The sequence below is a fragment of the Gadus morhua genome, chromosome 12, assembly GCF_902167405.1.
Source record: "Gadus morhua chromosome 12, gadMor3.0, whole genome shotgun sequence".
NCBI classification, from domain to species: Eukaryota; Metazoa; Chordata; class Actinopteri; order Gadiformes; family Gadidae; genus Gadus; species Gadus morhua.
This window is the reverse complement of record NC_044059.1, coordinates 11,780,768-11,803,204: the sequence shown is the minus strand read 5'-3', so window position 1 is coordinate 11,803,204 and position 22,437 is coordinate 11,780,768. Positions and strand designations below refer to the sequence as shown.

Genomic DNA, 22,437 nt, shown 5'->3' with positions numbered 1-22,437 from the left:
GAGAAGCCACGTTATCATCTTTATTGGAGTTGGAAGTTCTTAATTCTTTGATTAATCAGATCGAGATCAAATGATTAGTTAGAAATAAAAGCCTCCAGGGCAGTGGAAACAAATGCAGTCTAAACACACGCGTAGTGTCTCTTTCAGTCCAATATCCATAAATCATGTCTCTATAACGCAGCACCTGTTTCAACTGGAGTAAGAATCACAAAACATAAAGCGCAGCAGTTTGTGTAGCATCGGAAAATATCTGTCAAACAGAGTCATTAAATATGAATTTGTAATCATCTTTGCACGTTTTATGACATCATGGGTGTAATATAAATCTCGCTAAGCTAACGCATCCATAAACATAATTGGATCAAATATATTTATGATCCTTTTCCAACATGATCAAAATGAGCTCATTATAAACCCATCATAGTCTTACATTTGATATATCATACTTTTAATTATACTTCATAATATTTTATGGATCGTAATTATGTTGTAAGATCAATACATCATGGTCATAAAATATACTCGTGCGTCACGACTAACAGCTTGAGTCTTTCAGTTGTTGCTTTAGCGAAACTTCTATCAATACAATTTTATTGTATCATTAAATTTAACTTTGATTGGCAGAATATAATGTTGACAAATGGGGCTCGTCTCTGAAGAACGCTGTTTCCATAATCTTCTCCCGCTCTTCCTCTGCCTCCTAGAGAATAGGTTCCGTGTCGTTCCAACGCACAATGGCATCCTTCCATCTGAAAAACACAAACACAGGAAACACAGATCTGCAGTTGGGGCGTTTTCATGTCACTCCGGCCTCGACTCCTTGACTACCCACAACCACGAGTTCAACACGTCAAAAAAAAACCCAGAATGTTTTCTCCTCTTATCTCTGAGTGATCCTTGGCTCGGGCTGGGGATCCAGCTGGCGTTTGTACTCATTGGATGTAAAACACATATTTGTGTCTGAGAAGTGTGTTCCGTTATCCTCGCTCTCCTGACAAAACTCTCCGTACACTCACAAATTATTTTACGAAGTGTCGAGCGGCGCTAGCCAAGCCCGTGATCTATCGGCACCCATCCATCCTCCTGCTGTCACTGCGTTTGTTTATCGCTGGTTCTCATGGACGCTACGCGATGAGCAACCACGCAAATCCCCGGTGAGTGGTCCGAGATAAGGCAATGATTTACCCACTAAATCACCCACTAAAGAGCAGCAACCATTACACCAGCACCGCATGCTGCAACAACATCACAAGGAATCCTTGAATCCTATTCACTCACCCTCAAAGGTTCATGAGGTTCCACAAGACGCAGACACGAAAACAAGGGAACCAGAACCCAGACGGGTGAGGGAGAGAGCGAGCTACGTGGCCTGGTGCGTGCGACTGTCAGTGCTGTGTTTGTGTTCTCTTTGCGTGCGAGCACGTGCACGTGCGCGTGAGCGTGTGTGTCTGTGTGTGCATGTGTGTGTGTCTGAGCGTGCCAGCATCCTGGATTGCGTGTGCGTGTGCCGGTGCGTGCGTGGGTGTGTGTCCGCATGCTTCCGAGCGTTCATGTCTGCGTGCGTGCGTGAACTCGAGTGCGTGTGGGTGAACTTCGGTGTTTGCGTTGCTGGCCCGAGGGAACGACTCACTTGGTTCGGATGCACTGCTCCAGCGGAGGAGTGAGCTCCGGGTCGTTATCCTCCTGGAATGCCGCTCTCAAGCCCACCGCTAAAAAAAAAAAGTGAAGGCACTTAATCAGAAGGACGGACGCCCAGATACCAGCGTCATAAAGCCCCCGCCCTGACACAACGCAGACCGCTCCCTGAGGCTACGGCAGAGAGCGAGCCCTGGTGAAGTGTTGGGGAAGAATCACCAATCCCCAAGAACCCGAGTCGACACCGAGAAAGCGCGGGCGGCGGTGAAATGTGGCGGCGCGGGCACTCACACACGGAGAGGCGGATCTCCTGCTGCTGATTGGCCAGCCCGTCGTAATAATAGAGGTCAAACTCCCTGGGGCCGCGGCTGCGGCCGTCCTGATTGGTCGCTAGCTCCCTCTGCAGGCCGAACAGGGTGCTGAAGTGGCTCTCGCTGCACACCACCCAGATGGGGAACAGGGGGGTCTTCAGGTGGCTACCCACCTTGGGGGGGGGACACTAGTTAGAAGCATTGAGTCGTCTGTAGAATACTTCAGTGATGCATTGTGGGATGGATTGATTTAATGTGGTTTATTTCACAATTACAATGTCAGTTAAAATAACCCTTTTTATTCTTACATCTGATGTCAGAAAAGAGATTAAAACAAAGTTAAACCGTCCGAAGACCACCTCTGATGATGAAGAAGACGATGAAGAAGAATGTGGTGAAAACACAATGTGTTTATGAAACAGGTGATGAAGAAGAAGGTGATAAAGACAGACTGTGGTTATGAAACAGGTGATGAGGAAACAATCTGATGATGAAGAAGGTGATGAGGCAGAAGGTGATAAAGACAGACTGTGATGATGATGAAGATGATGAAGAAGAAGGTGATGAAGACACACTGTGGTTATGAAACAGGTGATGAGGAAACAATCTGATGATGAAGAAGGTGATGAGGCAGAAGGTGATAAAGACAGACTGAGATGATGATGAAGATGATGAAAAAGAAGGTGATGAAGACACACTGTGGTTATGAAACAGGCGATGAGGAAACACTGTGATGATGAAGAAGGGGGTGATGAAGAAGGACGCAGACGGAGGAGCTTTCAGCCCACCTGACAGATGTTGTGGTGCTCGAACAGGGACAGCAGGCCGATGTGGCACCGCTGGGTGACCCCCTTCAGCAGGGTGGAGTCCAGCTGCACCTGGCCGTCGAACACGTTGGACGCGGCCTGGCCGCACAGCAACAGGTTCACCAGCTCCTGGCCGCAGGGGTCGGAGACACAGAGTCAGAGGGGGGGGGGGGGGGGGGGCAGAGGGCGGCCTTATCTGTGTCCTGATTCGTCCATCACCCATTTAAAATGCTTGTCTGTCTGTCTGTCTGTCTGTCTGTCTGTCTGTCTGTCTGTCTGTCTGTCTATCTGTCTGTCTGTCTGCATGCAAGTATGCATGTCTGTATGAATGTATACATGCATGTATGTATGTATGTGTGTGTGTATGTATGTACGTACGCATGTATGTATGTGTGTGTGTAATGTGTGTATGGATGTGTGTATGTATGTGTGTGTGTATGTATGTATGTCTGTGTGTATGTATGTCTGTGTGTGTATGTATGTATGTCTGTGTGTATGTATGTATGTATATTATGGCCCCATTGCCCTACTTCATCCCTTGAAGGAGGGATCCCCCACTCTCCGTTCCTTCTCTAGATTTCTTCCTTGCTAATTAAGGGCCTTTTGCTAATTAAGGGCCTTTTTTCTTGCCCTCTGGGGGGCTAGGGTCAGGGGGGGGGGTCATAAACACACAGCCTGTTAAACCCTTTGAGGCTATAGCTGTGATTAAAGGCTCATTTAATTGAATCCAGCAGCGTGTTGTCTATCTTGATGAGGTGTGTGGTAACATGTGGACCACGAGCGTAACATTAGCCCACCTGTGTGCAGTACCCGTGGGCTCCTATCAGCGTGTTGCTGGACACGTCCATATCTACCCGTACCCTGAGAACGAACACAAAAATGCATCAACAAACACGCTGTGGGTTGCGGACTCCTACCCTCCTACGATGTGGTGCGGGCGAACGTGACGACAAACTGATCTTTGAGGGAAACGTACTTTGCGATCGATCGGGAGAGCACGGCGGAGACACAGAACAGGAGACACCCGAAGGAACCGGACTCGAACTGAGAGATAAGGGAGCATCTGTTATTGGTCAGGGCTGAGAGAGGAGACGGCGGCGATGGGTGAGAGTGGAGGTGGGGCGGGGGGGGGGGGGGGGGGGGAGAGACCTGCTGGATGTGCTCCTCCAGCAGCCACTGCAGGGCGTTGAGGTTATCAGCGGTGAAACAGGTCACCTGGAGAGGAGAAGACGAGGCGTACATTGCATTCACATTAACGTTACATTTAAATTACATATAGGGCATTTAGCAGACGCTTTTATCCAAAGAGACCTAGAGGTCGATTATTAAATTAAGAAAGAAAAAGGGAATGGTAAATGCATTTATACAACGCTTTTCTAACCAGTGGCCTCTCAAAGCGCTTTACAATATTGCCCCACATTCACCCGTTCATGCACACATTCACACAGCGACGGTGGTGTCGACTACGCAGGGCGACAGCCAGCTCGTCGGGAGCAGTCAGGGTGAGGTGCCTCAACGACAACGATATATCGCTGTCGGTACACTAAGTTGTATGTTCATTGAACCAAGTGCCAAGCACTATCTGTTGTTAGGTTAACCCGTTCACCGTATACAACAAAGATAGCTCAGATAAGGACCTCAGAACGAGAACATTAAAGGCTCAGACATCATTTATTCTCTCAGCAACGTTTCATGTTTTACTATGTCAATGGGCACCAGTATAAAGATATTTAACATACTGTAATCATTTACATTTGGCGTCCAAATATATAAACACGTCGTGTGTATATAACAAGAGCCTGCCGTTACCTTTTCAAGTAATCCTTCGGATTTGTAGTGGCCCGATGGAACAAAGTGACTTCTTCCTGAGGTTCTGTTAGGGAGAGACGAGGAACAGATCATGTTGACGCATGAATAGTGTTGACTAACGTTAATGCCGAACATTTGCGTCCGTGTCTTCAGAACGATTCGCTTTGACGAACTTAACAAACTCTAAAAGGGTTGAAAACATGATCCCTCTCACGAAGCTATAATAAAGTTTTGTCATTTCACATGAATACCAATGAAGGAAGAATTTATCGTATTCCTATTTTTTCTCTAATAAAATGTCTTTATAGTTGAGGTCACCTCGACCCAGAACCCAAACCATTACCAGCTGGGCTTCGACTGACTCCACCGTCTGTGAAAGTGTTGAGTCCGGTCGAAGGCCACAGAGAGATTCTCAGCGCTGGAGATGACTCACATGGCCAGCGTGGCGGTCTTGTGTTCCCCGGCCCTCCACAGCATCTCGGAGACGGCTAACACCAGGCAGCGGCGTCGCACGGCATCGGAGGGCCTCAGCCGGCTGGGAAAGCACACAACACACAACACAACATTGGCCATAACGCACAACAGGACCTTTTAATTGGCTAAGAGGTTTGAACGGATAATCACTGATAACTTTGAATACAGTTTGTCCGACACTTAGGCAGTAGATTTACATTTAGGGCATTTAGCAGACGCTTATCCAAAGATGTACAATAAGTACAATTTGTCAGAAGAAAGAGAAACCGCTGTCGGTACAGTGAGGATGTTCATAGAACCAAGTGCCAAGCACTAACTGTTGTTAACCAAGTGCCAAGCACTAACTGTTGTTAGGTTAACCCATTCACCGTTAACAACAAAGGTAGCTACGATAAGATGAACTGCAATACAAGGTAAACGGCATATCAGAGGGGTTCAAATGTCGAGTGTGAAAGTGTTTTCAGGAGGTATGGAACTACGTACCCCAGCTCTTCACTGGCCGGGTTCGGATCGTCAAACAGCAGCTTCTGCAGAAGGCAGGCCTGGACGGAGGCCAGCACCCCACAAGGCCCGCCCTGCACACACCCAACAAACACAGTCACCCGCCGGCAGGCACCTGCAGGAACGCGGAATCCGAGGAATCGCGCCGAGCCACGGAGGCGTGCGTGCGATCATATCAGCCAGCATGTGGGATGATTTAACGCGGGCATCACTCCACCAACACCTCGCTGGTCAGGGACGTCCTCCGCTCACCTTTCTCTGAACTATCCCGTATCTGAGGTCAGGGGATTCGGAGAAGCCGAAGCCCTGGTTCCTCCACTCGGGGCTGAAGCAGCGCGAGCCCGAGCCAAGAAGAACCTCTTTCAGCGCCTGGAAGCCACACAAGGACAACAACATCCGTTATGGAGACAGCGCTCCGCTCACCCAGAGAGAAGTAGTCAGGGGTCAGCAAGTCCGCTCTATAAATACATTTGATTTGATTCGTTGGATTTCGTCTTCCTATGTTGTATGTGCTTGATGTTGCATGTGCTTCTGGCACTTAATGTACGCAATTATAGTCTGTTGTACGTCCTGACACTTAACGTACTGCCTTGTTGTATGTGGTGGTCCGTCCTTGCACGTAAAGATAGTTTGTAGCATTGTCTAACATCTTCTCCTAGCTATCTTTGTTGTGTACGGGGAATGGGTTAACCTAGTGATGGTTAGTGCTTGGCACTTGGTTCTATGAACATCCTTACTGTACCGACAGCCATATATTGTTGTGTTTCTATCTCCTGAGAAATGTCCTTATTGTAAGGCACTATGGATAAAAGCGTTGATATGTATAATGTTAATGTTTGGAGATGAGCCGTGTGCAAGGAGCTGAGGTCGTGGTACCGTGGCGGTCTGGACGTCCATGCGGCTGCTCTTGTGGCTGTGCTGAGGGAGGCTACCAGGCCGTAGGGACACCTGGGACAGGTCCATCTGGGACAGAGACACCCGGGACACCTCCTGGAAGTCCTCATCGTAGTCAAAGTCATCTAGGAGACGGGGATTTGAACCGGAGGAGCCGACTTCAATACACTCTGTTTGATCGAGAACGAGGCTTGACTTTCAACACACATCACGTCAAGAGTTTAGGAAATTACCCAAGACCATCTCAGAGGATTGTGAGATATCCATAGTCAGATCGGTGGACGGCTTGGGTCTGAAAGAAACAACAAAATAAAAAGACGTATGTAGGAAAAGCTCTGCAATAAGTCAACTTATTGAGGAAAAAGTCTGCCATGAGCGTGCCGTGCATGCTTTGATTTGATGGTTGGATTAGTGTCTTCGGATCAAATTGTCAGCTGAATGACTGTAAACCCCCAGACCCCTTACCTTCTGCTAGAGCTGGGCGATTAATCAAAATTCGATCTCGATTTAGATTTTAGCGTCAAACGATCACAAAATTAACATAATCGTTTTTTTTAAATTTTTTTATAGAAAGTGCAGAACAGCTGAATACATATCTGTAGTCTGTACATTATTTTAGATTTGAACATCTTCTTTTGGACGTTTGTGTACTTTTTTAAGGCGAAATTTCAAAGTTCTCAGTTACAAAGTGTTTTTGAGCGAGACATGCTGAATAAATACAACGTGTTTTCAAACTCCAAAAATAACCGTTTAAAATAAACTCCAAGAATAATCGTGATTTCAACATTGACCAAAATAATCGTGATTATGATTTCTTCCATAATGGAGTGCCCTACCTTCTGCCCTGCACGCCGTCGTGTGTACCAGGGCTCCCCCGGCCCTCCGCGAGGCCCTGTCTCTGCTGTCGGTCTCTGAGGAGCTCTGCAGCACTGGTCTCCCCTGGGTCAGGTGAGGACCCCCCCAGGGGGGTCCGTCGAGCCGACCCCTTAGAGAGGCCGGGGTGCTCCGAGGGCCCGGACTCCCGTCCCCCCGCCGACGGGGGCAGCCCCGCCCTTTTGGAGGGTCTCCTCTTGTGTGGGTCCTTGAAATGCACCGTGGGGAACCAGCATGGTCATCACGTCTTCCCAATCATTAATAATGACGCTAATAACAACATACCGTACTCAAATTATAAAGCGTTTGTCTGAGTGCTCAATGACGCTTTACAGAGGGGAACACGTGATAAAAATCATTCAATAAGAACATATATTAGTGAGAAGATAAAAAAAAGGAGGAAGGGGAGAGGAGGGAAGGAGGTTATGTGGTGACAGCAGTCTTAACGAGGTGGGTTTTGACTGAGGGCCTGCTTAAATGAAGGGAGTGCGTCGGCCTGTCGGGTTGTGGTTGTGGTTGTGGTTGGGGAGGGAGTTCCAGAGGGAGGATGCGGCCGCTGAGAAGGCCCCGTCTCCCCAGGTCCGGAGCCTAGCCCTGGGGGATTTGAGTGTTGGTTGTGTCCGTTACATTCACCGGAGAAGGTCAGGCGGTCAGGCCATCTACCTGTGGCGTGTTCGCTATCGGTCCTCCCAGAACGCCGCGTCGGCTGCGATTGGCTCTGTTCTTTAACGCGCTCTCATTGGCTGCCGTCTCCCTCCGGGGAAAAGAGACGTTGTCCCGGAGGTAGGCCCCGGACGGCTGCTGTTTAGCGGGATCCGAGTCCTCGTCTGGGGGGGAACTTTGACGCGGGGAGGGGCTTCCAGACACCGGCGTGTCTCGTAGAGAACCGTTGTCCCGTCTCATTGATCTGTGCAATCGATGCAACGTTTTAAATCAATTTAATAAACCAGGATTAGCATATTAAAGTATAATATCCGGTAATAGCCAGTTGCAGAATGAGTAAATAGCGAAGATGAATACCGTTGGTTTAGGTGTGTTTTGGGAACCTCTTCTGTGTGGTACTGTGGGTTGCTTCCGTCCCCATGAGTGAGCGTGTTCAGGTTGGCTCTGCTTCGGGATGTGTGGAGAGGATCGCCCTGGAGGGAGACGAGGTCGTCCGTGGGTCCCTCGATGTGAGACTTCACTATCATCTCCAGCAAGGTTTTAAGGGGGCTATTCAGAGCCTGGTGGGATTGAATTAAAAGTTATATACGTATATATGGATAGATAATAGAGGGAGATGAGAGAGAGAGAGAGAGAGAGAGAGAGAGAGAGAGAGAGAGAGAGAGAGAGAGAGAGAGAGAGATAACGTTTATATATTCAATAAGCACTCCTTGTGTCCAGCCCCTCCCTGGCTGAGGGTCCCACCTTGTTGTGACTGTAGAGACCCTCAACCTGGAGGACCCGTCTCAGGTCGGACCTGTTGCTGATGCTGGCCGCCGTGCGGGGAGACTCCTCATCCATGCAGGCGATGGTCCTCTTCAGACCCTGGAAGAAGAAGAAGAAGACCGCCCCCAGAGTGTTGGTTCTATCACACAGGAGGCTATCGCTAGCTTAAATTCTGCCAACTCACCACGGCTTTGGATTCGTTTCAAAAGATGACAACTACCATTACTGATCAATAAACACGTCCACCACTTACCTTGCGACTTAGAAATTCTCGCACAAGGGACGAGGCTACTTCTTCCACCGACACGACCATATTGGGATAGCGGGGGTCAGTTTCTGATTAGCTACAGGAGAAACACATTCAAACCTCTGCTGGATGATACAGCTGTAATGTTGTGTATTTGTGGGTGCAAAGGAGCTGGATGTATGAACAGTATTTCCATTCATGCATCGTGTTTCGGAAAGACTTGTTTTCCTGTGGGAAAGGCGACACTGCGCATGCCTCGAGGCGTGCCTGTGACTGTGCTGCCATGGTTACGGCGCGACGTGACATTTTTGGGCCACCCGGGGGCGCTGGTGGGTCACTTCTTAAAAACGTGGGAATTAATGTGAAATAGTTTTGGATGAACATTTACACAAGTCCCTTCATTATTTTGTTATTCACTGGACTTGTATTAACATAGCAGCTGTAATCAAGTTCAGCGTTTTTTGGAAACATCAAGTCATTGTTCATTTTTTTGTATATTTTATTAAAACATTTTTATTACATTTGACAAATAATCAATCTAGGCTTATATTTCTCCAGAATCAACGATAAAGTAATAACATAGAGTCCAAAAACAGTTGTATCAGGATCTGTCAGAGTCTCTCATTATATTCAACAATAAAAAAAAAGGGTTACGATTTAAATATTCAAGATAAAGATTTGGTGAAAACGGACGTCCATATTTTTTCAACAGATTCGATTTCAGTAAAATTTGTTTTGTTTCAAGGTTGTGCTTTCAATCTCAACAGATTTAGAATTGTTTCTCCAGTTATCATAATTCTAATAAAAAATATCTATTCACAATAATTGCATAGCCAACCTACAGGATGTCATGGTAAACATTATTCTATACTGTAACAACAAGTATGCCGATATAACGTTACGTTCACATACATGTACGATAGTAGGAATACAGGACACCATAGGCCTCGGGTACTCCGAAATTTAATTAAACGTATCACTTACTTTTTTATACTTTTGAAACTGGGACATATTAAAACACATTCCAAAAAACAACTTTTTTAGGTTTTTCCACACGAAAAACTATCGGCATGATTCAAAAGCGCAATCATTCTCCATCAGTTCGCTGTCATGTTGTGGGTCGAGAAACACCAAAGTACGCATTTAAAACACGCTACTGTATCAATATTTCTTTTGGCACTTGCGTCGTTCTACTCTAGGGCAGTTTCTCACAGACAAACTAGAACGTAAACCACACATCTCGCACTGTGTGTGTATTCCTTGGCCCTCCCGTAGGAATGCCAAGCTGATTGGTGCTTCTCTTGCCGCTGTTTGGCCCATCGGCGAGGGACTGAAATGTCAGGGAAGGGGTGAGAGATAACGGGGGAGAGTTCTCTAGATGACTGGGGGAGTGGGGAGTGGGGAGGGAGGAGGGCGGGGGGGTGGGAGGGCTCAGTAGTCATCAGCTGCAGGAGAGAGAGAGAGAGAGAGCTTCGGTTATCCTACTCCTCGATGGAAGGAGCAGCAAAGAGCCACTGCGAACAGAGACACCGTGGAACCCCAAGCATGTTGGGTCTGGGCAGACTGGAAGTGGAGGTTGTGCAGACCGGAAGTGGAAGTTGTGCAGACAGGGAATGGAAGTTGTGCAGACAGGAAGTGGAAGTTGTGCACACATGAAGTGTAGCTCATGCAGACAGGAAGTGGAGGTGGTGCCGGCCGGATATGTGGTCATGCAGGCAGGAAGTGGAAGTCATGAAGAGAGAAAGTGTAGGCTGTGCAGAACGGAACTGTTAGTCATGCAGGCAGGAAGTAGAGGCCATGTAAACCGGAAGTTGATGTCATTCAAACAGGAAGTGGACATCACGCAGACAGGAAATGGAGGCAATGCAAACAGGGAGTTGACATCATGCCGACAGGAAGTGGAGGCAATGCAAACAGGAAGTCGACGTCACACAGACAGAATGTCGAAGTCAAGCCGACAGGAGGTTGAGGCCACGCAGAAAGGAAGTGGATGACACGCAGATGGAACGAGTCGAGGTTATGCAGACGGGCGTGCGCTCACACCAGCGTGCTCTTACTTTCTATCGTGAGGATGCAGGTGCTGGCCGCCGTGCCCCGGCTGTTCACCGCCTTGCACATGTACTCCCCTTCGTCCTCCGGGAAGGTCTCGGGCAGGTAGAGGCAGAAGGTCTCGCCCCGCTCGATGTACTGGTAGTCCTCGCAGTCCTGCAGCGTCTCGCCCTCGAACCACCAGGTCACCTCCGGCTTGGGCTCGCCCGTGATCTTGACGGTGAAGCGCACCGGCTCCGAGTCCACCACCGACTGGTTCTTCAGGGGCTTCTTGAACCAGGGCGCCCCGGAGCGCTCCTGGTCCTCCTCGTCTTCGTAGGCCGCCGAGCCGTTGACGATGCTGCCGTCCTCCGCCTCCGTCTCGTCGTCCTTCTTCTGCACGAACAGAAGTGAATGGATGAATGAATGAATGAATGATCTTTATTGGTCAATGTACAGGTACAGGTACAGGTACATTTGGGAGAGCTCCCCCCTGGTGCTTAAAAAAGAGAGGACAAGGAACATATATAAACAATATATACAGTATGAAAAAAAATAAAAAACTAGGAGAAAAGAACATAAGAAACGAAAAAGGGAGGGGCATAATGGAACCGAGACAGCAACACGCCCGTAGCTAGCGATGAGGTCACCGAGTCCGGAACCTCGGTACACAAAATTGAGAGGTTGAGAACTTTTCTGAGATGAGTAAATGCGCAAGCCAAGCAGCTCAGGAGCTTTTTTGTCGAATCCTTCTTTTTCTTCTCATTCCTATTCAGGGCATTAGCAGATGCTTTTACCCAAGAATGACGGGGATGAAGAGACGCAGCGAGGGTTTTACCTTCTGCAGCGCGGCGTCGATCTCCTGCTGCTCGAACTGCATCCTCTGCAGCTTCTGCTCCTCCACCCTCCTCTTCTCCTCTTCCTCCCGGGCCAGGGCCATCTGCTGGAAGCGGGCGCGCATGTCCACCTTCTGCTTGAACGGGGACTCGTCGGCCTTCGCTGTGTTCACGTCCACCTCCTCTTCCCCCTTGGAGAAAAAAAACCAAAACGTCAGGTCATGACCCCCACCGACACTGATTTACGATCGTCAGAATTCGGAATTTGAATTCCCCTGACGGCACGTAAGCTCTTAAGGTTCTGATTCTGCACGACGAGAATGTGAAAAGATTGTGGATGAAGTTTGTGTTCAGACGTTGTATCTTCCAAAACCAAATGAAAGGGATAAATCATGTGCAGCCCTAGATATAAACATGTGTTTCAGTAAGTAAGTAGTAAATCAGTTTTAGTATCACTTTTGGTATTGCTGTTTCTGAGATACATATTTCCGATAGATGGCTCCTCACCTCCTGGAACCGTTCGGTCTCCCGCTCCTTGATCTCCTCGTCCACCGCCTTCCTCCGGGCGCGCTCCTCCTCGATCTTCTTCTGGATCTCCTCGTCGGTGTGCTGCTTGATCTTCTCAAACTTGGACTTGAGGTTCTTGGCCTGGATGGAGCCGGTCCTCTTGAGCTTGACCAGCTCCTCGTACTCTTTGCTCATCGCGTCGGAGCTCTCGTTCACCTCGTCCTGCGGAAGGGCGAGTGAGAAGGTCTCGTTAGTAGGGAGCTCCGTGCCCCCCCCCCCCCCCACACACACACACACACACACACACACACACACACACACACACACACACACACACACACACACACACACACACACACACACACACACACACTGAGGAGACGGTTGCACGGAAACCCTGATTTGTTGCTACACGGTTCCCGTTACTGAAGAACACAGATATGGTTCTCAAATGGGGGTAGGCGTACCTCTAGGGGTACTTTGGAGTACTGCAGGGGGTACTCAGAAATTTAGAAAATAAATAAATAAAAAGCTGACAATCATTTATTTTTCACCCCTAGCAAGTTTAATTTCTCAAAGCTAGAATAGAAAATCGTGAAAATGGACAACTGGTTGAAATGAATATCAGGGTTAGTTAATGTTTTGAGTGCCCCCTGCAGTACTACAAAGTGCCCCTAGGGGTACGCATAACCCCATTTGAGAACCACTGAACCAGTAGAAAAGGCTTGAGAACCACTGATTTAAAGATCCAACACAAATTTAGATGTTGGCGCTTGCGACTCACCTCGCCCATCTCCTGTCGGAGCTGCTCGTACTCCTGCTTCTCCTGCTCCATCTTCTTCTTGCGCTCCTCCACCTTGCGTTTCCGCTCCGCCTCCTGCTTCAGCTTGAGCCGCGCCTCGAAGTTGATCTCCAGTTTGCCCGGCTGCAGAGCCTCCTGGGACTCGCTCCGCACCATGCCGTCCGGCTCGCCCTCATCCTGACGCGGCACACGGACACGAGGTGTCAATCAACCCGGGATGTCAATCAACCCAGGTTGTCAATCAACCCGGGGTGTGATGATAATTAGAGAATACAAAATAAAATAAAATGAAGTTAAATAATGTTAAATTAAATACATTTAAGTTAAATAAATACAATTAAGTTAATTTAAGTTAAATTAGGTTTAATTAAGTTAAAAAAGTTACATTTAATTAAATGCAATTACATTAAAAATGTCCATCCCTTAATCACAGTTTCAGTATCAAAGGGCTTTTATAGCAACTGTTTTGTATTGATTTAACTTCCCAATTTCAAAAAAAAAAGTGAAAAAAAGTGAAAAGTTATTTCAAAGCAAATCAGTTGAAGACACACACATTGAATCATCACATAATCACCTAAATGCATTTATATTGAGCAACATTAGTTATTAAAAAAGTGGTTGAAGCAGCTATTGATGAGCATGCAAAGTGTGAAATGCAAGCAAAATGGCCAATGTAATTCATGGATGAATCTTACGATTCTTCCATGAATTAGTAATAAAAGCAGCATATGGAAGATTGTTATTACCAGGGAGTTAGTTACTTTGTAATGAGAGTATCTTACATTGTCGTCCCCATAGGCAGACATATCCTGATCCAGCCCAGTGCTCTTGAAGAAATCATTTAGAAGAGGGCATAGCAATTTGAGCCATCATAAGAATATAAAATCCATTAAAAACCTAATTAAATTCCAATTAGATCGTAACCAATAACTAATGTTAATTTGTCGTCAATTAACATACCCTTACTGTGAAGTGTTACCCACGATTGAATATAAAAAGAATCCTACAAAATAAAAGCGTATTTCCAAATCCTCTTTTCCTGTTCTAAAATCCCATGGCCTCTGAAATGTCCAGCAGCGGGTAAAGCAGGTGAGGTGACAGGATGAGGACAGCCAGGGTGGTGTTTACCGCCATGCCAGTGCCACGCCCCTATACCAACAGCGCCGCGAACACGCCGTGGGTTCGCTCTGTGCCGCAGAAGAACCCTACCATGTTCTTGCGGGCCTCGGCGAAGAGCCTCTTCTCCTCCTCCAGCCTCTTCTTGGCCTCCTCCTCCGCCTTCCTCTGCTCCTCCTCCCGTCTCTGGCGCTCCTTCTCCTCGAAGCTCACGCAGATCTTCCCGGGCTCGCTGCCCTCCAGGTTCAGCAGGGCCATCAGCACATCGTCGTCGTCGTCCACCAGCTGGGGATTGATTGATTGATTGATTGATTGATTGATTGATTGATTGATTGATTGATTGATTGATTGATTGCATTTTAATAATCCCCAATGGGGACATTATTTTGCCGCCGAGCCACTACACACTGTGGGAACAGCGATCAGCCTCTTTAATAAGAGCTGTTGACTATATATGATGATCTCCTTGGAGAGAGAGACACACACACACACACAAACACACACATCTCTCTGAACCACAATAGCCACAGATGCTCTCTGTGGAGCGTCGCTTTGGACCCCTCCAACCTGGAGGTCCAGCTCTTCTGGAGCAGGTTGGCATGACGACCGCATCCCCGTGTTATGGCTTCAACACATGTTAGGATTGGATCGCTGGGATAGGTTCCCGTTTTTCCTTTCTTTGGAGGATTTATGAATATACGTATTTATATACAAGTTGTGGATTTATGATTGAATGAGCTTTATCTTTTGTTTGTGATTTATGAATGTTATCTTGCGTAGAGCCGGGCTCTTCCGCAGACCGGCGCTGCTAATGGATTTGTTTTTTTGTTTCAGGAGGTGAGCGGAGCGTGAGTGTTTGCGGCGCCAATCCTTCACGTGGTGGGCGGCCGTGGTTACCATGCTCTTCCTGGCCTCGGCGAAGGCTCTCCTCTCCTCCTCCATCCTCTTCTTCGCCTCGCCCTCCGCCTTCTTCCTCTCCCCCTCCACGCGCTGTCGCTCCAGCTCCTCGAAGCTCAGCCTCAGGCGCCCCGGTCGTAACTCCTCCTTGTCCCCCGCCGCCCCGGAGGCGTCGTCCCCCTCCTCCTCCTCGCCCTGAGGGGAGAGGTGGGAGAAGACGAGATCGCTCAGCGAGCCGAACCCGCGGAGACTAACACCGGACGGTTCAGAACTCAGGGCTGGATCCCGGGAGGATGATAACGATAATAGATGAGAGTGCGCTTTTCCAAGACTCCTAACTCAGAGGAAATCGGCTGTTAAGCTTTTTTAAGTCATGAAAAATAAGGTGTTTTTACGGGGTTCGATTCACATTTCACAAGATGTGAGTCATCTGTTTCAGCCCTGTGTGTTAATATCGTTGCTGTGTTTGGAAAGCAAATGCATGAATGTGTAAAGCTGAAAATGCGTTTCTTCAGGAATAGGAAATAGCAATATGTCTTGCCGTCATGCAGTCCAAACAAACAGACTATTCTGCAGACTATAATGCATCTAATAAAAATGTAGGTTGATACGTTTTGACTATGGCAACTATGGCAACGATGCAACCCCTTAACAAGGCTTTTAAAGAGGGAGGCTTTATCGAGGGGGGGCTTAATGAGGGGGCTATTAACTAGGAGGCTATTAATGAGGGGACTTCTAAAAAAGGAGCTTTCTAACGAGGGGACTATTTACAATCAGACTTTTAACAGTCGTACTTTTAACAATGACTTTTAATTGACGGGACTTTTAACGAGGGGACTCTAGACGAGGGGTCATTTAACGAGGGGGCCTCACCATCTCCAGCTTGGCCTCCTCGAAGGCCTTCTTCTCGTCCTGCAGGCGGCGCTTGGCGCCCTCCTCCGCCTGCCTCCTCCTCTGCTCCTGTCGCTCCTTCTCCAGCTCCTCGAAGGACAGCTTCAGCCTCCCCGGGGTCACCGCCTCCCGCTCCGCCGGCCGCAGCTCCTCCTCCTGGGGGGGGGGGGGGGAAGAGGGGGACACTGAGTCCTGGAGGTGAGACTCAGGGGCTCTCTGGAGGAGCACATGATGGGGACGACCAACGGGGTGAATGGGTGAAGAACGGGGTTTGAATACTAATAACAAGAAACGCATCTCTGGTAGAAGGGACCGATACGTAGAGAAATGAGGCTAAACATATTGGCCAGTCGGTTCGATTAGCATAATTTACTATTTCGCAAGGTTAGGAGAAATACGTTTGTTCTTTTTATTAGGACCCATTTTGGGGCTTTTGTCTTCTTTTTTTCTTTTTCTTCTTTATTTTTCTAATCAAAATATTATACTGTATCTCGACTGCTTTCTATTCTAGACCCTCCTTATACAATCTTGTGCTTGTGATTTTTCTTCAATGGTAAATGGATTGCATTTATACAGCGCTTTTCTAACCAGTTGCCAGTCAAAAACGCTTAACAATATTCCACAGCCAACATTCACACACTCACGACGGACCACGCAGGGCGACAGTCGGCTCGTCGGTAGCACTCAGGGTCTTACGCAGGGACACCTCAACCCTCAGCTAGGAGGAGCCAGGGTTCGAACTAGCAACCTTCTGGTACCCAGCCAACCCGCTCAATGTGGCACGTGGCTGTGTAACGAGCTGCGAATCCTACACAATAAGAGCGTCCTAGTTCCACCCACCGCCGGAGCGAGCGAGCTCCTCTTAGCCTCCCTGAAGGAGCGGCGGTTTTCGTCGTACAGCCTCTTCTTCTCCTCCTCCGCCCTCTTCTTCAGGTCCTCCTCGCGGTTCTTCTCGATGTCCTCGAAGTTCATCTTGATACGGCCGGGGGGGCGGCAGGCCTTGGACGGGACCACCCGCACCAGGATGCTGTCGTCTCCTTCCTGGGGGAGGAAGGGAATACGGATAATTAAGATACATGTAAGAAGGAAGTATGTCAAATATAAAGTGAGAATCAAACAGTAAGATTGAAAGAGTCAAACAAAGTTGACTCTCTTTCTTTGAAAGATATTGGTACAAAAATGTTTAAGTTTGTAAATGGTCTGGGGAAATAATCATTGCTTAAACATTTTGTACCAATACCTTTCAAAATGTGTTTGTAAGATATCTTTCAAACTCTGCTTCAAAGTGTGTTTGAAAGATATTGGTACAAAATGTTTATGAAATATTTGTTGTGGTTTGAACAGTCTGTTGAGATTCTGTTGTTACGTTCTGTTGAGAGAGGCATATTGGGGGGAACCTCAATAAAAGCAGGTCGCTCGGACTCAATAACCACAGGAGATAAAGGTGTATCATCGAGGGGAGAGAGGCCCCCCCCGACAACACAAAGGTGACCGACCGCAGTAGGTATGTCTGCTAGCGTCTGTCCAGATAGCAGAGTTCTAATTTGGTCCAAGTGTGGAGGAGGGCAGTGGCTAATTCAGTCTCTTACTGGTGTGGGAAACAGTTGCCAGTCACATGGCTGTCTACACCCGGCGGAGGACTTGTGGTTCAGGCAGAAGCCTACTGTACTGGTGTCGACCCAGTTGTTTCTAGTTCAGCTCGTCTGTGCTTCCCCGCGTACGGCCTATTACAACAGCGTTTCCTCTCAGACAACTTTAAGATCTGTTCAGGTTTTAAGCTCAGACATTGAGCCAAAAGGTAATGGTAGCATAACTCATAATGGACACTAGATGGATTCATTCACAAAACCTTCAAGCGACTATAAACAACGGTTTAAGCCTCTAAGGGATTGAACCAAGCAGCATACATTCGGTAGTTCGAGGTTCTATAAATTACGTGTTCGTATGCGACAGGTAAATCCTTACATTCATCATGTGTATTATTTAAAGAAAACGACTTAAAGACTGGAAGCAGAATAACAGCTCAGGAAGTAGCAGGTCATTTATAACAATCCTCCATCTGGTAGAAGCATCTGGAAACAAACATCTCCCCGATCCTGGATCTATCAAACGAGTATTATGTCCGTGTTTCCATTGCAAACGTAAAACATTGCAGCCCTCGCTTTGGCTCTCAGAGAACAGCACTCAGAATAACTCTTTCAAGTGGCAGCTGAGGATTACCTTAATGATTACCGATACATGGACGCCGGCAGGTGGACCGTGGCTTAGCCATCATGATATATACTACCTCCCCCGTTCGCCCTGACCGAACAGGCCCCCCCCCCCCCCCCCCAATCATAGCATGCAGACCCCTGCAGCGCTACAAACCTCCGCCGCCTTCTTGGCCAGCTCCTTCTGAATCTTGGCTTTCTCCATGATGTCCTGGGTCGCTCTCCTCTTCCTCTCCTCCTCCATCTTCTTCCTCCCCCCTTCCTGTCTCTTGTTCTCCATCTCGGCGAACTTCCCCTTGACGCTACCTGAGGTGGCGGCGGCGGCGGCGGCGGCGGCGTGGAGAGGCATGGCAGAGCAGAGGAGGTCAGTGTGCTGTTGGTAATCCTGTCCTCTCCGGGCGGCTCACACGTGAAACACCATCTAAGGCGTGTGTGCTCCTCGACGTGTCTCACCTGTGATCTTCGGCACGTAGGACTTCTCTACCTTGGCGGGCTTCACCTCCTCCTCCTCATCACTGGAGGCCAGGAGCTCCTTTATCTGTAGCGGCGGCGGACGGGACAGGAGAGTGTGCGGTGAGACTACGCTTGAGCCGGGATCATCTGCTATTACACTCTACAGGGCCATGCTGGAGGCAGCGGGGACAGGACTAATCCCTGCTGCTATTAGCCGCGTCACGTGACCGGCAGGTAGGCCTGTGATTGGTGGGCGGTGCATGGCACGGGGGGGGGGGGATCAGTCGGAGGTGTTCCTGGCCTTGGCACGATGCACAGTTGGCGAGGGAAGGAGGGAGGAGCGAGGCAGGGTTATCCACTCACAACACAGCGTACCTCCCGGGTTATTAGGGCGCCACACGCGGGTCAGTTGAGGGAGGGACCAGGTTGTTATTGTAGTGAGTCAGAAGTCTGAGTAGAGAGGCTGGGTCTACGATGTGAAGGCTCTACGGCGTTGTTATTCGTATTTGCAAAGACTAGTTGTTTTTTTTACATTTATTGCACAAACCTGAGATTAATAATCCTATGAATAATATTAATATTGATGCTGATACTCGACAACGAAAAAAAAAAAAAAAAAGGAATAACACTAGAGAATAATACTATGATTAATAATCCTAATAATATTAATAAGAAGAAGAATTAATTGAAAACCAAAAAAAACTAAAAACAATAGAGACTAATAACCCTAATAACAAAGAACCGACAACCAAAACAAAACGACAACAACTAAATGAGGGCGAACCCTCGTCACGCCGTCACCTGGCTCCTGATTGGTCATGCCATGCGGCCGGCGGCCCGGGGGGGCGGGGTTAGTGGGGTTATCACTCTTTGACCTGCTGCTTGCGGCGGCCGTACTCCCGCTCCTTGATGTACTGCTCCTTCCTCTTCTTCTGCTCCTCGGTGTTCCTCATCCGGCTTCGCTCCTCGCGGGCCTTCTGCATGGCCTCGAACTTGTTCTTCACGTCCCCCTTGTCCGTGTCCTTGGGCACGTAGCTGCGGGCCACGGGCCTACGGGACCGCAGCAGCTTCTGAGGGGAGGGGGGGGGGGGACAGAGGGGAGAAGGGTCAAAGGTCGGTGGGTTCGGGGCGCTCGACCGATCGGGGACATAGTGGGACGACGGGGGTAAAGTGGTTCTGCTCATGGAGACTGCGGAGGTTGTAAGAAATAATCTGCTCAAATTATTACCTTCAATGCTATTTGACTATTATTCATGGTTGTCAATCTTATGTTTTGTATTTATTATCTTTTATGAAACATACGAGTACATGTGACAAGTTGACATGTTTTATATGTATTATATGATCTGACTTCTACTGCTAGTCCACAATAAATACGAAACATATAGTACATATAACATCTTAATAATATGCCTTTAATGTATTAGTAGGATTTCTACAGTTAGTTGGTTGATGCTCCCAGCTGTCTCTCACTCATATGAAATATGAATATTGAACATTGCCACCATCCCAGAGAGCAACAACACACTGCTGTCCCGATCTGAGCCACCGTCCTCACCTCTCGTCTCAGCACCACGTCAGACATGTTTGTGTTCTCCGTGTGATCTTCATCCCCCTCCTCCTCCTCCTTGGTCTTCTCCTGGTCCTCGCCGTTGACCTTCGTCTCCCCCTCCTCTTCCTTGTCTTCGCCTCCATCTTGTTCTACACCGTTAACGTCCGGAGTCTTCCCACTCTCCGGCTCCTCCCGTGTCTCATCCTCTTTGTCCTGAGATGCCTTCTCGTCCTCGTCCATCTCGTCCTCTGCCTCTTCCTGATTGGCTGCCTCGTCTTCCTTGTCGTCCTGGGTTGTCACGCCGTCCTCCTCCTCCTCATTGGCTGCGTCCTTCACATCCTCCTCTTGGTACTTGTCCGCCAGGTTGTCATGGGCAACCTCGGCCATGACCTGTGTGACCACCTCCGTCATCTCGGTGCCACGGCGCCCAAGTGTTGAAGATTGGCGCTCGCGTCAAATGTCAACCTGCTGGGTGAAACAGAACCGCGATTCTAAATCCCCTGTCATACTCTGTATGATCTCACTGTTAGCAATTCATTAGTCTGATATTAATAGACTGACCAATGGGCAGCATGGATTAGAAGAAAGAAAAGCGTTGTATTAAACAAAGAAAAGCAATGAAATCATACCTCACATGAATCTTCTTTTGTATTAGAGGCACACACTACTTTTTACACTTTGGTAGAACTCTCTTACACGTCCACCAATGACGCCTGGTCAAATCCTAACCCCTCAACGGCATTAGAGGCTGAAAAGCAGGGCTTCATCTGGTGCTTCAAGGCATGGCTGAGGGGGTCTGTTGCTCTCTAAATATAGCCCCCTTCTGTGGGCCGGACATGTGATCACGGCTATTTCTGATAGGTGATACGCCGGGGGCCAGGGCTGTAGCTGGCACCCCCGTATCGCCCAGAGAGCCAGTACCCAGACCCCTAGATTAGGCCTTTGGGGCGGCCAGTTAACCCAGCAATAAACAGTGGACTGTTCATCACTCTGTTCATTATGGGACTCAGCAGCCCAGGCGTGAGACTTTCAATGAACTAATTGTCAGAGTCTTACAATGCAGCGGACGACTGTGTTCAATGTCAGGCAGGGGAGAATGGGCATGAGAAAGGCCCGACGCCAGTGGGTACAATGGGAGTACTGGTTTACTCAGTGTTGAACTGCGACAGACCTCGATTCAAACCAGCCCGGTGGCCAGTATATATATATATATCACCATGTAGCTCATACAGGCCTATAAGTAAGGTTATCATTCTTTAGAAAGTTATGGTGTATCTGCTATGGGACAAAATCAGATTTTAAAATGGCAAAAACTATGATATTGAAATCAGAATAACAAAATCAAAATCTCGATCTGGCAAACGTACATTTAACTCTTGAATCAAATAAATCCAATGAAGATGTGGCCCGGATTTTGATCTTTATGGAACCAAATGAGGGGGATTGACATAGAAATGACATGTATGGGGATAAAAAAAAAGTATGATAATCCCGGATAATAGCAGTAGACTTCATTTTCTCAGAGGCTGCGATTTTTTTTCCATAAAGTGTGACTGACATACCTGTTACTCACCTCTTTAGTAGGAAGGTGATCTCCTTATTCTCATTAAATCCCGTTTGACACTGAAACGCACGGAATAAAACAATCCAGGGTCCTCGACGGTTCGGGCAGCGTGTCCCCTCTAGTGCGGAGGTGCGGGGCAGAGTGGGTGAGGTTACGTCCTCGAGCAGGGGTCCTATTAAAGTTCCGCTCGCCCGGCCGTCTGCCGGAATTCCGCGCGCGCCAGGCGCAGGTTCAGCTGTCGCCGTTTCTGGACGTTTCCCCATCACACGTCTGCTGCAGCTTCCAGTCTTTTTCGACTCAAAGCCACAGCTCTCAGCCGCACATGAGGTTGAGCATTGAGATGATTCTGAATCCACTCTGTGTAGACATTGTTCAGGTGTTTACAACAAATGTGTGAATCAAATGCCTACGTGATTTTACATCACGTAGGCCTGCACACATCTCTGGAGAGATGGGGTCTACTGTTTTGGAAAGGGACTTAGCCATGGCAAACATTTCATTTGCCATTGGAAAGTGAAGTCATCTTTTGTTTAATCCACATTACTATAAATAGCATAAAAGTGCAAAATGATAACAAAAGCATTCATATCTCATATCTAGCGT

At 48.1% G+C, this 22,437-nt stretch overlaps 2 protein-coding genes across 10 annotated transcripts; both read right to left on the bottom strand.

Annotated features, from left to right (window-relative positions):
* mindy4 (MINDY lysine 48 deubiquitinase 4) lies at positions 1–9,234 on the bottom strand. Of its 2 annotated transcripts, XM_030372206.1 has the most exons (18): positions 8,985–9,234; positions 8,711–8,830; positions 8,324–8,526; positions 7,967–8,210; positions 7,267–7,511; positions 6,664–6,722; positions 6,413–6,555; positions 5,789–5,905; positions 5,519–5,610; positions 4,995–5,096; positions 4,562–4,625; positions 3,902–3,967; positions 3,729–3,796; positions 3,550–3,613; positions 2,735–2,881; positions 1,927–2,119; positions 1,631–1,709; positions 1–749 (listed from the first exon to the last, which is right to left on the bottom strand). In XM_030372206.1, exons 1-18 carry the CDS (start codon positions 9,042–9,044, stop codon positions 701–703), a joined length of 2,115 nt encoding a protein of 704 aa, XP_030228066.1. In that variant the 5' UTR covers positions 9,045–9,234; the 3' UTR covers positions 1–700. The 2 variants fall into 2 exon arrangements, with proteins under 2 accessions (XP_030228066.1, XP_030228065.1); XM_030372205.1 differs by having other exon boundaries at positions 3,729–3,967.
* A 238-nt stretch (positions 9,235–9,472) lies between these two features.
* nexn (nexilin (F actin binding protein)) lies at positions 9,473–22,264 on the bottom strand. Of its 8 annotated transcripts, XM_030372199.1 has the most exons (15): positions 21,844–22,248; positions 20,277–20,738; positions 19,594–19,788; positions 18,719–18,803; positions 18,423–18,571; positions 16,896–17,096; positions 16,038–16,211; positions 15,165–15,359; positions 14,361–14,552; positions 13,934–13,978; positions 13,134–13,328; positions 12,350–12,571; positions 11,845–12,033; positions 11,036–11,402; positions 9,473–10,423 (listed from the first exon to the last, which is right to left on the bottom strand). In XM_030372199.1, exons 2-15 carry the CDS (start codon positions 20,679–20,681, stop codon positions 10,410–10,412), a joined length of 2,628 nt encoding a protein of 875 aa, XP_030228059.1. In that variant the 5' UTR covers positions 20,682–20,738; positions 21,844–22,248; the 3' UTR covers positions 9,473–10,409. The 8 variants fall into 8 exon arrangements, with proteins under 8 accessions (XP_030228059.1, XP_030228055.1, XP_030228058.1 ...); XM_030372195.1 differs by lacking the exon at positions 9,473–10,423 and having other exon boundaries at positions 10,455–11,402; positions 21,833–22,264; XM_030372198.1 differs by lacking the exon at positions 9,473–10,423 and having other exon boundaries at positions 10,455–11,402; positions 20,277–20,735; positions 21,833–22,264.
* Positions 22,265–22,437: the final 173 nt, after the last annotated feature.

Coding starts and splice junctions, on each gene's coding strand:
- mindy4 (XM_030372205.1), bottom strand. CDS start 9,044: ATGGTCGTGTCGGTGGAAGAAGTAGCCTCGTCCCTTGTGCGAGAATTT. Junction 7,512..7,966: donor CGATAGCGAACACGCCACAG/GTAGATGGCCTG, acceptor GTGCATTTCAAG/GACCCACACAAGAGGAGACC. Junction 6,556..6,663: donor ATCCTCTGAGATGGTCTTGG/GTAATTTCCTAA, acceptor CCCGTCTCCTAG/ATGACTTTGACTACGATGAG.
- nexn (XM_030372195.1), bottom strand. CDS start 20,681: ATGACGGAGGTGGTCACACAGGTCATGGCCGAGGTTGCCCATGACAAC. Junction 19,789..20,276: donor ACGTGGTGCTGAGACGAGAG/GTGAGGACGGTG, acceptor CCCTCCCCTCAG/AAGCTGCTGCGGTCCCGTAG. Junction 18,804..19,593: donor ACGGCCGCCGCAAGCAGCAG/GTCAAAGAGTGA, acceptor CCGCCGCTACAG/ATAAAGGAGCTCCTGGCCTC.